The 15,548-nt window shown below is 44.6% G+C and overlaps 1 protein-coding gene across 5 annotated transcripts in view; it reads left to right on the plus strand.

The window, feature by feature from the left end:
* The window catches only part of CGNL1 (cingulin like 1), a 170,160-nt gene that overhangs the window by 77,279 nt on the left and 77,333 nt on the right, over positions 1–15,548 (plus strand). For 4 of the 5 annotated variants that reach the window (XM_036929733.2, XM_036929732.2, XM_057488842.1 and 1 more), the window contains one exon: positions 2,378–2,590. The exons of the other annotated variant lie outside the window; for it this stretch is intronic. In XM_036929733.2, the coding sequence (XP_036785628.2) occupies positions 2,378–2,590 (213 nt within the window). The remainder of the gene's footprint in view (positions 1–2,377; positions 2,591–15,548) is intronic. 5 annotated transcript variants of the gene reach the window in all.

Here is a 15,548-nt window from a genome sequence, read left to right on the forward strand (position 1 = left end):
GCTCTCCCCTGGGACTGCAGAATGGATCTGCATGTCCCCAGGAAAAGGAAAGAGATTCCGTTGTTAATCTTTGAATCGATAGGAATGTTTTCATCCCTTCACCAATGATGCACTTCTTGAATGGAAAGTAGCTTGGCATCCTTGAGGCCTTCTGTGCCCAGGCGGCAGCCATTCCTCTGGTTCCCTCGGTGCCATCGCACTGTGGGAAAAGAGCTTGTTCACAAAGACTAATACACAGGATGTGTATTTTCTCAGAAGCCTCTGGTGAAAAAATAGACTAGTTTATTATTCTAATAACTCCAGACTCCTGCTATACTGGACATGTTAATATATTTATACCCATAATAGACCTATCCCTAGTATCATTGATCCATGTATCAAAAGTATTATAAATCATATCTCTATCCTTCTTTCAAGATGCTGACAGTCTAGCAGGGGAGGTAAAATAATGTAAATATGTGGACTGCAAGGTGAAAGTTTTAAGTGCATGTTTGTGTAGCTAAAGCAAGGTGAGTATTTGGGAAGGGGATTCAGGAAGGCTTCTTGGAGGAGGCCTTGTGGCATCTAACTCCTCAGAGACTTCTGCAAAGCAGAGAGAGGTGGGACTGAGAGGCAAGCAGGGCCCTTCAGATGGAGGGTGCTCTGTAGACGATGCCCCAGGTGCCACAGGTGAAAGACTAGAGGATGCGTGGAGAGTTGGGTGGTGATTGCAAGCTGCCTGGGCAGGAAGTGATGAGAGCCTAAACCAAGGAGGGGAGGGAAAAGATCTAAAATGTTACAGAGCTATTTCTTTGGTTGTGAGGGACAAGGATGAGAGAGGTCAAGGTAGCTGTTGGGCTTCCGAACAGATGGTGCCATGCACAAGAATAATGCACACGCTGAATTCATGGACCAATACAAACCACCGGCAGGTGAGGCGCCTGTGGGACATCCAGGTGGATGTGTTTAGCAGGTCGTTGCAAATGCAGGTATGGACTTAGATAAGAGTTGGAGGAAAATATTTGGGAGTTATTCATATAGCATTAATAATTGGAAAAAAGTAGACTAGCAGGCCCAAAAGAAACAAAGAATGCAGAGTTTCATTCTTGTGGATCATCTTAGCTTTCGTGAAGAGGGAAAGAAAAGCCAGAACAGATTGTCACTGAAAAAATGGCCTGAGGGAAGAAAACGGGAGAGCTCAGGGTCTTGGAACTGCAAGGCAAAAGAATTCTAAGGAGACAGGTGGGGAGGATCAAAGAGGGGTCAGGAACGTGAGGACTGAGAAGAGGCCATTGGATATGGCCATCAAGAGGTTACTATGACCTCGGAGGGGGTAGGTAGTCAAAGCAGGATGAAAGCCATCTAGCAAGAGATGAAGGAGTGAATAGGTAGGTGTTCAAGAAGTGGAGGCATTGAACAGAAATTATGCTTTCAGAAGTTTGGTGGGAAAGCTTGTGTGTGTGTGTGTGTGTTTATTTTTTTGTCTTCCGTTAAAGGATTCTTGTGCCCCAAGGGAAAGGACATAGACTAAAGCAAATGGAGAAGAACAAAATGACAGGAAAAGAAGAGATAATGGATGCAGTAAAGACTTGGAGCAGGCTGGCAAGGGACAGCTCATTGTCTGTGACGTGGTTCCCAGTGGGGAGAAGGCCTGGCTGCAGAGGAGAGCTGGGGTGGGGAGGCAGCTGAGGCCCAGGCCCAGCCGAGTATGAAGTGAGGGTGTCTGTAGGAGAGGGCGAGTTCTGAGCTTGCAGGGTACTGAGCAGGTCTAGTGCAAAGCTGGGAGGTAAAAGGAATACTGAGCTTCTGCAGGACACACTTGGGTTTAGGTAATGTGATTTGTAGTGGAACTTGTTGCCCCAGTTTTGTGACTTTCTTCATAAAGTCCTCGGCAGCTGAGGAGCAGAAAATGTGAATATTGTCCCTTGCTCAGAGTGTGATAGAGGGAGTAAGGGGCAGTTGTCCCCAGTACTAGGGTCATGGATCAGGGTTTGGCCACACACAGGGTTCCGGGGCTGTGAAGCCAGCGAGACCAGCAAGTCAACAAGACCCCATGACGCAACAGCACGTAAAGGCCAAGAGGAAGGGCGCCAGACCACTGCATAGCACGGAAATGAGACAGAAAAGACAGGCATGTCCCCTCAAAGCCCTGAAAAGTAAATCAGTTTCCCTTTTTTCCCTTAAGTCTCAAAAGAGCTCAGACAGACGTGTCAAGGGGAATGAAGGCCTTGGCGCAGTGAAAGGGGAGAGGAAGAGCTGGTCAAAGCAGCGTGTGGTGTGAGGAGACAGCGGTGGGGGAGCCAGATGAGCGTGTGGCCGTTCACCTGGGTGACTGAGGGCCTCGTGGCAGACAAAGGTGTTTCTTCCTCACCTGCCTATCCCTGCATCCTCTCTTTAGGAGCTCTTACAGGCAAAACAGGATCTTCAGGATCTGCTCTTCGCCAAAGAGGAGCAGGAGGACCATCTGAAAAAGCGGGAGCGAGAACTCGCCGCCCTGAAGGGAGCCCTGAAGGAGGAGGTTTCCAGCCACGACCGGGAGATGGACCGGCTGAAGGAGCAGTATGACACCGAGCTGCAGGCCCTGAGGGAGAGTGTGGAAGAGGCCACCAGGGTGAGCTGGACCGCGGCAGGGGTCGGGATGCCGCAAGAGAATGGGGCTTGGGCGGGGATAAAGGCCCACACTCGCCAGTTGTCCTTTTCATTACAGAGTGACGCTCAGTGTCCTCACATTGTGGGAGTAGAGCTTGTTCACAAAGAATAAGCTCGGCAGTGCAGCCCCTGGCCTTGTACAGTCTATAAACTTCAACACTGTTAAGGGCATTGGTTAAATGCCGTGGCACTGGGTGAGCTTTAGAGGCCCACGAGTGAGCTCTTAATGTTCTGCAGCCCCTTGCGGAGTGGAGAGCTGTGCCCCTGTAGATGTCCCTGAAGGCCAGAGGCCTTGGGAGTTGGAGGGTTTTGCTAGTGCGGTAGGATTGCAGATAGGACCCAGATTTCTGAATCTCTTCTCCCCTGTCCTAGCCTGTTCCTTCCGACTTGCAAAGCCTTTTGTTAGATAATTCAGGTTCTTTTCTCCACAAAGAACAGATGGGTTCATTGGATGAATTGCCCAAGCCCTTGAAAGACAATTTTTCTCTTAATTGAATTCTTGGCTCCTATAAATAGATTCCAAATTATGTTGAATCTTTTGGTTCAGGCCTTACCTTGACTGTTGAAGAAAAGCAGTGTTTTGAAGGGGAAAATGCTTTGAAATATCATGCCATCTTTAGGGAAAGGGGAATTACAGAGCATACAGTTTTGAGAGACTGGTATTTATAGGTAAAAGATGATGAGAAAAGAACTCTTCATATTGTTTGTTTATTCTGTGATGATTACAGGGACAGCTCAGGGCTAGTAGGCGCTCTCAGCCATGAGCTCTACAGCGATTCACTGGTTTTCAATTATAGCAAGGTAATTGCAAATGACAAGAAGTGAAAGATGGGCTTGTTTGTTATCACAATAAGAAGTCTGGGAAATAGTCTGTTTGGGATTGTCCTAACAGAGACAGTTTTTAAGGGGCCTCCTGTTGATTTGCCTGTCTTAGTATTTGCTGAGATTTGGTTTAGTTTGAGGGAGAAAAGTGAAACTGATTTAATTTTCATTGCTTTGAGAGGACATGTCTGGTTTTTCTATCCCATTTCCTTTCTGTGCAACTGCCTGATGTCATTGTCATTGGCCTTTATGTCTGTTATTTCATCAGGTGCATGCCAGTAGGCTACTGAGTAAAATGATTCTCCTTTGGACCCATCATGTCATTAGCACCTGCAAACCTTGCATCAGAGTTCAAGTTAACATAGTATATTCTTTGAAGGGCAGTTGAAGATGGTGTTTGGGAAATGTTAACAGAGATTTGACTATAAGGGAAAATAAGCACATGCCACACTTGGGGTGCAGGATATTTTATTGGAAGCTTCTAGGTCCTCTACTCTTTGTGAGGAAGGGAACATGGTGGGTGAAAGAAGATCTTTGTTGTATGGAATCAAGGTGATCTGTAGAGACTTAGGTTGCTGCATTTGGACCGTTTTCAAGGTCAACATAGTATGTTAGTTTACAGCATTTTCATTTTGCCAGTTCAAGAACTGCACTGACCCGTATCAGTATGTAAGGGAAATAATGGGTGAGTCAGCCAACACATGTGTCATTGGCAGGGAATGTGGGGTTTCCGAGCACCAGGAAACTAACACAAAGGGGTTCGCCTTTGCATCCAGAGGGGTGCGTGCCTGTGCCAGCAATGCTCTCTGCCCCAGGACATGTTCACGGCTGCCAGCATCTTTCTCTCAAATAACAAATCTGATCGTTTCAGCCTCTGCTTAAATAGCTCTCTTAGTTCCCTGCTGCCCCAGACTCAAGTTCAAAATTGTTAGCATGGTAGACAGTAGGAGCCCCTTCTCTGCCTAACCCCATCTCCAGAAGCCTCCATATTCTATTAGTCCTCTCATTTTTTTGCACATGTGGACTCACTTCCTTTTCCTTTTCTGCTTGTCCAGCTGCTTCTCATCCTTCACTTTCCCCAAATATCCTCTCCCCTGTGAAGGTGCCAAGATACCTCTCCTCCCCACACTGGGGTTTGTTGCACCTTCCTTAGAGCATTGCACCCTGGTTATTCCTTTATTGTAGTTTGTATCATACACCATGCTCTACTTGATCTTCCTGTCTGTTGACTCCATTAGACTCACAGCTTCTTAAGCACAGGGGACTTTTTTTTATCACTTGTCTGTTCCTAGAGTGGGTGTGGCAAACTCAGGTACCTCAGGGCCCAAACAGGGGCATTAAATGAGTGACGTTCTGGGTGATTTGTTGGGGAGACAGTAGGGCATAGTGGGGACTGTGGCAAGCCAGAAAGTGTGTCCATTGCTGTAGAGTCAGTTGCTTCCATGCTGTAGTTGAGCCAGAGAAAGAATTCTAGGCCCATGTGGCTAGATCTCTCAATTTTTTAAGAGAAGCCAAATACCTAGATACTGATGTGAGATCTCCTGATTTTGAAACCTTACTTCAAATTAGGGGAAAAAAAAAGTCACAGTAGACCAAACACAGCCCATTGCAGGCCAACACTGGGCTTAGCTTGATGTCTAGCACACAGTCACATCTGGGCGATGTCTGATGAGTGAAAGTGAGTAGAGGACAAATTCCCAATTGGATTTTCTGTTCTTGGATTTTCAGTTCCTGCTGTGTGGTTCCTGTGGGATTTTCTCTGATGATGACGGTGGGGGAGGTCTTCCAGGAAACTGGACTTCTGCACCTTGCCTTTTGAGTTTTCCTGCAGTTTCTAAAAGAAGCTCATGATTGTATTTTTATGTCTTGCTTCCTTTTGCTTCTGAAGGTGTTTGATGAACAAATATGATCATATCATATTTAATGGAAAAAAATGTCAATTTAGTGGACAGATGCTGCCTTTTTGTTGCTTTATTTAATTATGGGTAATCTATAGAAGTTTAAGGTTTTTCTATTAACTACTCAGAGGAGAATGACTTAAATATAATTTTTTAATTTGGTAAGGAGTGCTGCTTAAATCTGTACACTAGCTTTTAGCCTTTTCCTGCCCCAGGGGAAGAACTCAGACACTACTGTTACTAAAAAGCTAACATTTCTTTAAGAAACTACATTATGACATTAAAAAGTCACTTCCTTGCTAAGTCTTGGGGGCAGCGCAACCTCCTGGCATCAGTTCATCTAATTTTTGCCTTGGCCTCAGGGCTCCAAACCCCTAAAGTACTCTTTTATCTTAGTCAAATAATAAATACTTCATCCTGGCCTGAGCTTGAGCACTGAAAGTTTTAAATTACTAGAACATTTGGGAAAAACTGTTCAAATTCTATTAAGAACATTTTACAGCTCTTCCAGATAGATGCTCTGTAAAAGGAACCCCAACAGCCACACTATTTAAAGAACGGATTTCAGTAAAAGAGTTCCTGAGTGTCTTGCTCTGCGGGGCTTCCCTGTGGAGCAGAAGGAGCTGTACCTCCTGCAGAGCCGTGGCGCCGGGGGGCCATTAGGTGAGCTGCTTCGCTCTAGAGAATCGAGGTCTGTTGGAAGGGGGCGTCTGTCAGTCTATCAGACATTCTTTGACAGGACTGCTGAGGACTTTGACACCTTAAGCCATGACATACCTTTTTCTGGCCTATGTCCTTTTATAGTCTGCAGCTTTGAAAAGGAAATCTCCTTTCTACTTGGGTTTATGACAGTGGCTGGAATCTACGTGGAGAAATGGACTGTCAATGTGATGCGAATGACTGCTGTTTGCGATTAAAATGAAGACCATCCACAGCGGTTAGCTTCTCTTTTTTCATCCCTACCCCTTCCTATGTTTAACTTCTGTGCAAAAAATAAGTGCAGAAAATTTATTGTTTTCAGATTTTCCATAGAGTAGGCTCAGCTCAAATTCTGGCTCTTCCAGGATCTTCCCTAGTTGCTTCACGGACCTTACAGTTTCCAGGCACCTGGTATTGCTAGAAGTTTTGTTCTTGGTTTTATCGTCTCTGTCATACTAAGGACTGTCATCATTTCCCACTTGGCATTCCACTGTGCTTGGCACTTAATTGGTGTTCAGTTAATGTTGGTGCGTTTTAGGAATTAATTGACAAAAGGGGAGATAACCTTTGAGTCCTAACAGTCCCAAAGCCAGGCATTAGACTGATCTGGGTCTTATTTTATGAATTAAAATTGTTTCTCAGGAAAACGAACAAATCTTGTCTGTTGGGATCACTATCATAACATTAATGTTGATCTTGGAAGGATCAATTCGTGTCTAAAAGTTGCAGATATTTTGATGATATTACAAGAACTGCTTCTATTTTTGTGTCGGGCGATATGACTTCCGGGCCACTCGGCACTTTCAGAGGGGCACTACCCAGCAGCTAGACAACAAACAGCTCTTCAGTGAATGGAGGGGGAAGAGGAGGTGGATGAAGATTTGTGACATACTTTTACCATCCTTCACTTCCCTGTTTATATTTTTTTTAAATATAGCATTTACAGATTTACTTACTGAACCATTGCTAAGTGCAAGACATTGTGCCGAGTTCTGTAAGGGTTATAAAGATAAATCAGGTAAATCTACCTTCCCGAAGGTAGAAGGGGAGATAAGTAACTGTCAGGCTGATTATAGAGTAGGAAAGAGTAACTGCCCCCTGTGAAGTGGAGATGATGGGCTGTAGGAGATGGGTTGTGTTTAGGATGGCGGCTGCGGACATCAGGAAAGATTGTGTGGAAAGGGCAGTGTTTGGGTTGAGCTGTGAAAGGTGAGGGGTATTTGGACATGTGAGCACGAAGGCTGAGGACATTTTGGGTGCTGAGTGCAGTGTAAGCAACACTTTACAGAAGGGAAAGTGAGATGTGTGTCTGGCTGGAGCCTCGTGGAGCAGCAGAAGTTAAGGTGGCTACAGATTAAAAGAGACTTGTACGAGCTGGGGACCCAGATCCGCAGCGTGGACCACAGACAGCTGGAGAAAACAAAAATATCTGAAATCACTGGGGACGTTTGAACAACGATCTCTGTATTTAATGGTACTAAGAAATAATAAAACAAAATTTTTTAGCAATGATGACAGTGATACTGTTTTTAAGAGTCTTCATGTTTAAAAAAAAATTTACTGAAGTTTTTATGGGTGAAATGATAGGCTATCTGGAATTTGCTTTAAAATGATCCACTTGGGGGAGAAAGTGAATAGGGGTATGGATGAAACAAGATTAGCCATGTGTTGATAAAGGGTCACAAGCTGAGTGCTGGGTAGATAGGAGTTAAATTATACTATTTTCTCTACTTTTACTAATGATGGAAATTTTATAATAAAAGTTTTTTTTTTTTAAGAACAACATGAAAGGATTTTAAATAGAAAAGTTGAGGTGGAGGGGAGTGTGAAGACCCCTTGAGTACTGTAATGCCGTGACAGAGAAGTTTTTAATGGTAAGGGAGCCCTTGATGGTTTTTATTAGGGACTTGACAGGGACATGATTTTGTAGAGGTGGGAGAGGGTGCAAGTTGGAAGAATGGTTAGAAGTAAGGGAGTGGGAGGTGGGGAGGAAGAATGAGGCTCAGGGAGGGCTCAGGAGAGGCAGGACTGATAAGAGAGAGCCCCCAGGGGCCAGGCTGGGGCAGACAGAGGAGACAGGGCTGAGCCCAAGGTACGGCCTCAGGTGCCTGGAAGGAGGCCTGCAGGGGATGGGAAAGCTTGGGGGGGCTTCTGGGGGAAAGTGGTTAGTGAGAGGCAGGGCGGCCCTGGGGTGGGGTAGGGCGGTGGGCGAGTCCACGAGGTAGGGGGACGTCTAACTGACAGGGGTGAAGGAGGAGGAGGACACAGATGCAGAGACCTGATGAAAAGCAGGCAAGCCCAGTAACAGGAAAGCAGGGGGAAGGGTGTCGTATTTGGCTTAATTAGTGATGTATTTGAGGAACATCTGAGCGGCCTGTTTTTGCTTTATGTACTTAAAAAATAAGTCTCTGTACTTTTATCTCGTTTGGTTCCTCATAGTGTAAATTCTTTCTAACATTACATCCATGTTTTATATATTTTATAACCTTTATAGAAATTCACATTCAATAATGTTGAAGTTTTTTTCCTCCAAAATTGTCCTCAAGTAATGGCGTATGTTTATGTTTGACCCAACAATTTGGAAATGTCTCTCAGTCTTATATAAATGCATATGTGCTTCGGTGGGCCTTTCCCATATTACTTTGAGATTTTTCTTTCCCTCATTCCTACCATCTGTGAATAGTTTCCTTCAAAATATAAGGTCAACAGAGGGTCAGATGGTAAAACCAGTTCTAATCTCAGAATCAATGCATTGCCTCCCTAAAGACAGGGCTAATTCTGTGTGAAAACTCATTTCTGTCTTCTCCAAGGGAGGCATGTTAGTGAGGGAAACTAAAAAAATTCTAATTTTTCTCAGTTTTTTAACATCACATAATTAACTTACTGTGACAACCGTTGAGAGCAGGAGTGGCAGCAGGGGTTAATCAGGTGTCCAGGTGCAGGAGGACACCTCTTTCCCACACACTCTGGTGTGCCGGGAGTGGCACGGACCTTCCATCCACAGAGGGAAATGGGAAAGAGGCAAAGATTCAAAGAAACAGGGTCTCCTTCCTTTCATTTTTTTCCCCCAGACATGACTCTTGTAATAATTGTATCACTCTTCTGCATTCTGAATAGAATGCCTGGTGTGGCATCCTAGGATGTTTGTTTTGAACCCTCCATCAAAGCCCTAGATGCATCCCCTCCCCGCTGTGACTCTGATCCAGGTGTTTGGGTCCTGATAAGACTCTTAGGGGGCCTTGGTGAACAGTAAACAGGACATTCCTGCACTTCGCCCCTGGTGTTTCAACCCAGCTGCACAGTCACTTGCTGTGGGTTGTGGAAGACAGAGTAAGAGTAAGAGTCCCAGACATGCCCATTCATTCGTCATCAAATGTTTGAGTGTGGTTTACCAGCGCCAGGTCACCGAGGGTACAGAGGCAGGCAAACCATGGTCTCCTGCTTAGATCTTTTATAGTCTTGTGGGGAGAAAGACATGCAAATAAGATGATGATAAAGTTATAGGTGCTGTGGCTGAGACATATGCAGGGCAGAAGATCAGGAAAAACTTACGTAAAATTCAGAAGAGGCATAGTACCTCCGTTCTGTAACTTAATACTCTTGTGTCTTCTGCATACCAAAATGCTTAAGAATTTGGAATGAAGAAGATACTTCCTTTCCCCAGGACCTCTCTGAGAGTTTCTGGATGTTCACACACCTTGAACCTGCTGTCTTTATATCCAACTCCTTTTAATTAACTCAGAGTCACTAATTCAATTAGCTAGAAAGTTTAAACAGTCAAAAATGCAAGACAGAATGTTGATCTGGTGGACGAGCTAAAATAGATTTCATTTATTTAAAAAGTTTAGATTCCAGTTCCAGTTAAGATATCCAGAGGGTAGGACCTCATAAAATAAAATATTTACAGGGGAAACGTCTACCTTTCCTGGTTAGGATGACAGCATTAAAGAAGCGCTCCGTAAGGTCCGCTGTCGTGACTTTAGGTGAGTAGATTTAATGGCTGCTGTTCTGTGGAGAGCATCACAGTGCAAGCGGAAGAACTGATGACAAACTGCATTAGGAAGATTCCTCATACAAGGATAGGTAGGACATTTGACAAGTTTTAACAATGGTAAAGATGGTACCTTGAAGCCTCATGAGGGTGGTTAAGCAGGGTAGCATTTACTGGAAGTTCCAGTGGGAGGGGAGGGGAAGGAGGGTTTTCAGGACACTCAGGGCACTCAGATGACCCAGAAAAGCACAGCAAATTCACATGCAGTGTGAAGAGAAAGTGTTGAAACTTAATTGGTTGGAGAAGAGAGTAGAAAACCTTGTGCTGACCTCAGGGAGAGCACAGAACAGCCTGGCCCACAAATCCTGCTGTCGGTGCCTCACCTGACACAGGCTCTAAGCCTGCAGGGAGGAGGGCAGAGAGCTGGTTCCCATTTCCCACCTGTGAGGAGGAATGACCAGAGGACAAGGCTTAAATAATAACTCAGGAGACCTGACAGCAAGTAGCATCAACTCCTAACTGCTGAGAATGGATTGTTGATATAGTTTTTGGAATCTCCATCAATAATTGGTTCATTTATTGTCACTAATTAATTAAGCAAATATCTATTGAGCATTTCACTTATGCCAGGCAATGTGCTGCATTGTGGGAATAAAATGGACAGAAGGGCTGAGACAGATATTATTTAGTTAATCACATGTATAAATGTGTAATACAGTAATGATAAGTGCTTGGAAATGGAGGCGGGGAGGGGAAGTTTCCTTGAGGAAAATGGGGATAGAGACGTAAGGATGAATAGGAATTAACTAGATTTAAAAAAGAACTCCCGGAATGTTCCAGGGGGAGGAAACAGCAGGTGCAAAGGGCTTGGTGGCAGCGTAGTCTATTCCAGATGTTGAATGTGAAGGGCGATGGGAAGTCGGGTGTGGGGTGGAGTAGAGGCCACTGGGGCCAGCTCATGGAGTCCTGTGTGCATCCTAAGGCTTTTGTACTTCGTCCAAAGAACAATGGGAACCATGAAAGACTTTTCAGCGCTGCACGTGTGTGTGTTGTTTGTGTTTGTGACATGAGCAGGTTCCTTCTGTGGGAAGGAGTCTGCTGTGGTCTTTACAAGTAGATGGAATACAGTGGGATGGTTTGTTCCTGTGGCCACTTTTGATGGGGGCCTGTGCTCTCTGGGTCTCTTCAGCAATCCAGTCCCATGTTCATGGGAGATTACCTGCCGGCCTCTCTGCTGAAGGGCAGAGAAGGGAGTAAGGCCATGAAGGGCCCCATTTTGTCTGTAAGGTTTTGCTCTTTGCCAAGTGTTGGTGTCTGAGTCTGTAAGCTGAGTCTGTGAGTGAGTGGATGGGGGAGTGAGGGATCATGGACAAAGGGAAAAGTTTGGTGGTAAAGTTTGCAGGAGGAAAGTTTCATTTGTTTCTTATCTAATAAAGCTAGTGTAATGTCTCAGTGCTGGGAAGGCCACTAAACATTTATAGAATAGTAGCAAGAATAACTGAGTGGGGTGCTTGCTTATCTCCCCAAATGGAATGAATGTTCTAAGATCTCTGAACCATCGAGGGACACCACCCGGAGTCCAAGAGTGTAGTGAGCAAGGCAGGAGTGGTGGCTGCTCGTTGAGGATCTGTAACCAGGTGCATTTCCAGGGGGTGGATGTGACCAGCAAGTGGTCAGTGTGACGAGAGAGGATGTTTTAAATAGCCACAGATGATTGCAGCCACTGTATTGTAAATAGCTGAATTCTTAATATCTGAAAAGAAAAACACCTTAATTTTATTACCAGAAATCCTACTCAGTCTGTTATACTTTCTCTGTCCTCTCTACTCTCTCTGACCCTCTCAACTCTGCCCTGTGAATATTTTTATAAAGACTTGCCAAGATCATTAAGTAGATTTCTACTTGGTGGAAAAATTTGGCAGTATTATTTGATCAATTTAAGCAGAAAACAGAGCATGTCATAAGCTCTAAATTCATTAGATAATAAGCAGTGTGGAAACAGAAATATGTACAAAGTCAAAGCAAATTGGGATATATGAGGCATTTATGGTGGCTAGCCTCTGGGGTGGCCCCAGCGATCTGCGTCTCCTTGTACTTTTGTTAACCTTGTAGTCCCTTCCTGCGTTGAATAGGGCTGATCGGTATGGCAAATAGGGAATACTAGAGTATGTCTTCCAATGTTAGGTCATAAAAGACATTGTAGCTTCCTCCTTGCTTCCTCTTGAATTGCTTGCTGTGGGGGAAGCCAACTCCCATGTTGTAAGGGCATCACGTAGCTTGTGGGGGTCCCACGCGGTGAGGGACTGAGGCTTCCTGTCACCGGCCGTGCAAGTGCACCGTCTTGGAAGGTGGTCCTCTGGCCCGACTCAAGCCTGTGACTACCATAGCCTTGTCCAACATCATGGCCACAGTCTCATCAGAAACCTTGAGCCAGAGCTACCCACTTCTAGATTCCTTCAGAAACTCTGTGAGGTGATGGATGGTTACTGTTATTTCAGGCTGCTGAGTTTTGGGGCAATATGTTGTGCAATAATAAATAATTAACACAACATTTCGACAAAGCCATCTCTTGTGTGCCACGCTTCCTGATAGCCCCTGACCTCAGCGGAGGCACAGCAGCCACTGAACCCTCAGTCTAGTCCTCGTTTTTCTGGGCTGTACCTGTTAGGTGATATGTCATTCTCCCTATCCTGGAAGAGGGACCATCTTTATCCTTTGTGTCCCCAGCTCCTAGCAGAGTGCTCAGTAAGTATTCTATGTATGAATGAATCATAATCAAAAAGAGTACTGACATAGTTTAAGGAGAGGTCAGGGGTCCAAATCTGGCTTTGCTGCTGACTGCATAGAAGTTTCCTAGTCCTTCTGTGTTTTAATTTACTGTTATAACAGAAGAAATACAAATACTATTTGTATTATAAAAAACAAAAAAATGATCGCATATGCTTATATACTTGTGCATGTATAGATTGTCTCAGGAAGAATACAAAGCCATAAATAGTGATTGCCTTTTACAAAGCTGTAAATAGTGATTGCCTTTGGGGACAAGTAGGTGGATGGGTGAGAGAAAAACTTAAAAATAAACTGTGTGTAAAACCTTTTATACCATTTGAATTTATCCCATGTACAAATGAAATAGGGCTACTGATCTGTGCCCCCCCGCCCAGGCAGGCCAAGAAGCAGCCCTGAGTTTAGTGACATATGTTTACCTTTTATCACTGGGCGTCCTTGTCTCTGCTTTGACCTTCCCCATCCACCTGCTGCCAGTCTGTGGCTTCCGTGTTGGTGGCATCGGTTCCCTCCTTGGATCCCCTTTCCCGCAGCCCCTGCCCTGGCTCAGACCTCATCATCTTTAGCCTGGCCAAGTTCAGCAGCCCTCTCCTGGTTCGGGCCCTGCTGGCCACACCTGCCCTGCTCCAGGTTGGCCACTCTGTCGCCCAGCCATCTCCCCCAGAAGTCCCTTAGCGCTTTCTGTCCAGTTGCAGGGTCCTGCATGAACTGCCTCCCATCTGCCTTATCAAGCGCGGCCTCACTGTTGTCTAAGGAATTCCCTGTTTCCTACACCAAGCTGTGTGCTCCTCCTCCCCCGTGCCTGCCCCCTCTGAGCCTTTGCTTTGCAGTCCCCTCCAGTGTGGAATCTGTGTGGTGCAGTGAACAGAGCAGAGGCATGTCTCCACTGTTTACTGTCAGGGAGATCCTTTTTCAGACTGCTCTATTTTATTTTATTTCATGGAGTAGTATTGTATATGAATTTTTTAAAAATTCTGTTTCTGTACACCAGTTGGCAAAATACCTCCTTTTGTCTCCTCTTCCCAATCCCTGAAACCCCTCATGTGCTCTTTGGGATATCTATGTTAGGGATTCTCAGCTGGAGTGATTCAGTCCATTCACCCTGGGGGACATCTGGCAACGTCCGGGACATTTTTGGTTGTCACAACTGGAGGAAGGCTACTGGTATCACTGGGTGGAGGCAGGGATGCTACTAACATCCTGTGAAGCACAGGACAGCTCCCCAAAGAGTGCTGCTGCTGAGTAACTGGAAACCGTATACATACATGTGTGTGTATATTTGTGTGTGCATGCATGCACAGTCTTACTTTTCTTTTTACACAAAGGCCTGCTGTGTGACCTTAAGCATAGTTGGTGAGAATAGACGGAATGACCGAATACTTTTGGCAGACCACATCTGTGATTCCCAGAATTCTCTTTTCTTAATCAGGGAATAATACTAACATACTTGTTGTCTAGGGTTGTACATATTCTAGCCTTAGTCTTCTCTAACTTCTCTCCTGTGTCCTCCTCCTGAACTTCCCCACGTGACCCCTTGGTGGTTCCCCCGGCTTCTTTCCTCCATCCTTTTGCCTGTTAGCTGTCTCTCTCCACTATCCTTCACCACCCCTGGGTCTTGATCTCCACCAGTTAAAATCCTGCCTGTCCTGAGTATTAAAAGCAGCCAGAGAGAGAAAAAAGACCACATACAAAGGAAATCCCATCAGGCTATCATCATCAGACTTCTCAGCAGAAACCTTACAGGCCAGAAGGGAGTGGCATGATATATTTAATGCAATGAAGCAGAAGGGCCTCGAACCAAGAATACTCTGTGCAGCAAGATTATCATTTAAATTTGAACCAGGGATTAAACAATTTCCAGATAAGCAAAAGTTGAGGGAATTTACCTCCCACAAATAGTCTCTACAGTGTTTTTGGAGGGACTGCTGTAGATGGAAGTGCTCCTAAGGCTAAATAGCTGTCACCGGAGAAAACAAAACCACAGTAAAGGAAGTAGACCAATTAATTACTAAGCAAATGCAAAATTAAATCAACTACCCACAAAGTCAGTCAAGGGATACACAAAGAGTACAGAATATGATGCCTAATATCTAAAGAGTGGAGGAGGAAGAAGAAGAAGGAAGAAAAAAAGAACCTTTAGATTATGTGTGAAATAGCATAATAAACAAGTTACGTTAGACTGTTAAATAGTAAGGAAGCTGCCCTTGAACCTTTGGTAACCACAGATCTAAAGCCTGCAATGGGAATAAGTATGTATCTATCAATAATCACCCTAAATGTAAATGGACTAAACGCACTGATCAAAAGACATAGTTACATAATGGATCAAAAAAACAAGACCCACCTACATGCTGCCTACAAGTGACTCACTTCAAAACCAAAGACATACACAGACTAAAAGTGAAGGGATAGAAAAAGATATTTCATGCAAATAAGAAGGAGAAAAAAGCAGTAGCAGGGATGCAGTGAAGGCAGTTCAAAGAGGAAAGTATATAGCAATACAATACAGGCTGACCTCAAGAAAGAAGAACAATCCCAAACAAACAGTCTAAACTCACAATTAATGAACCTAGAAGAAGAATAAACGAGGCCCAAAGTCAGTGGAAGGAGGGGCATAATAAAGATAAGAGCAGAAATAAATAAAATTGAGAAGAATAAAACAATGGAAAGAATCAATGAAACCAGGAACTGGTTCTTCAGGAAAATTAAATAGATAAACCCCT

Source organism: Manis pentadactyla, chromosome 11 (genome assembly GCF_030020395.1).
Source record: "Manis pentadactyla isolate mManPen7 chromosome 11, mManPen7.hap1, whole genome shotgun sequence".
In the NCBI taxonomy this organism is placed as follows: Eukaryota; Metazoa; Chordata; class Mammalia; order Pholidota; family Manidae; genus Manis; species Manis pentadactyla.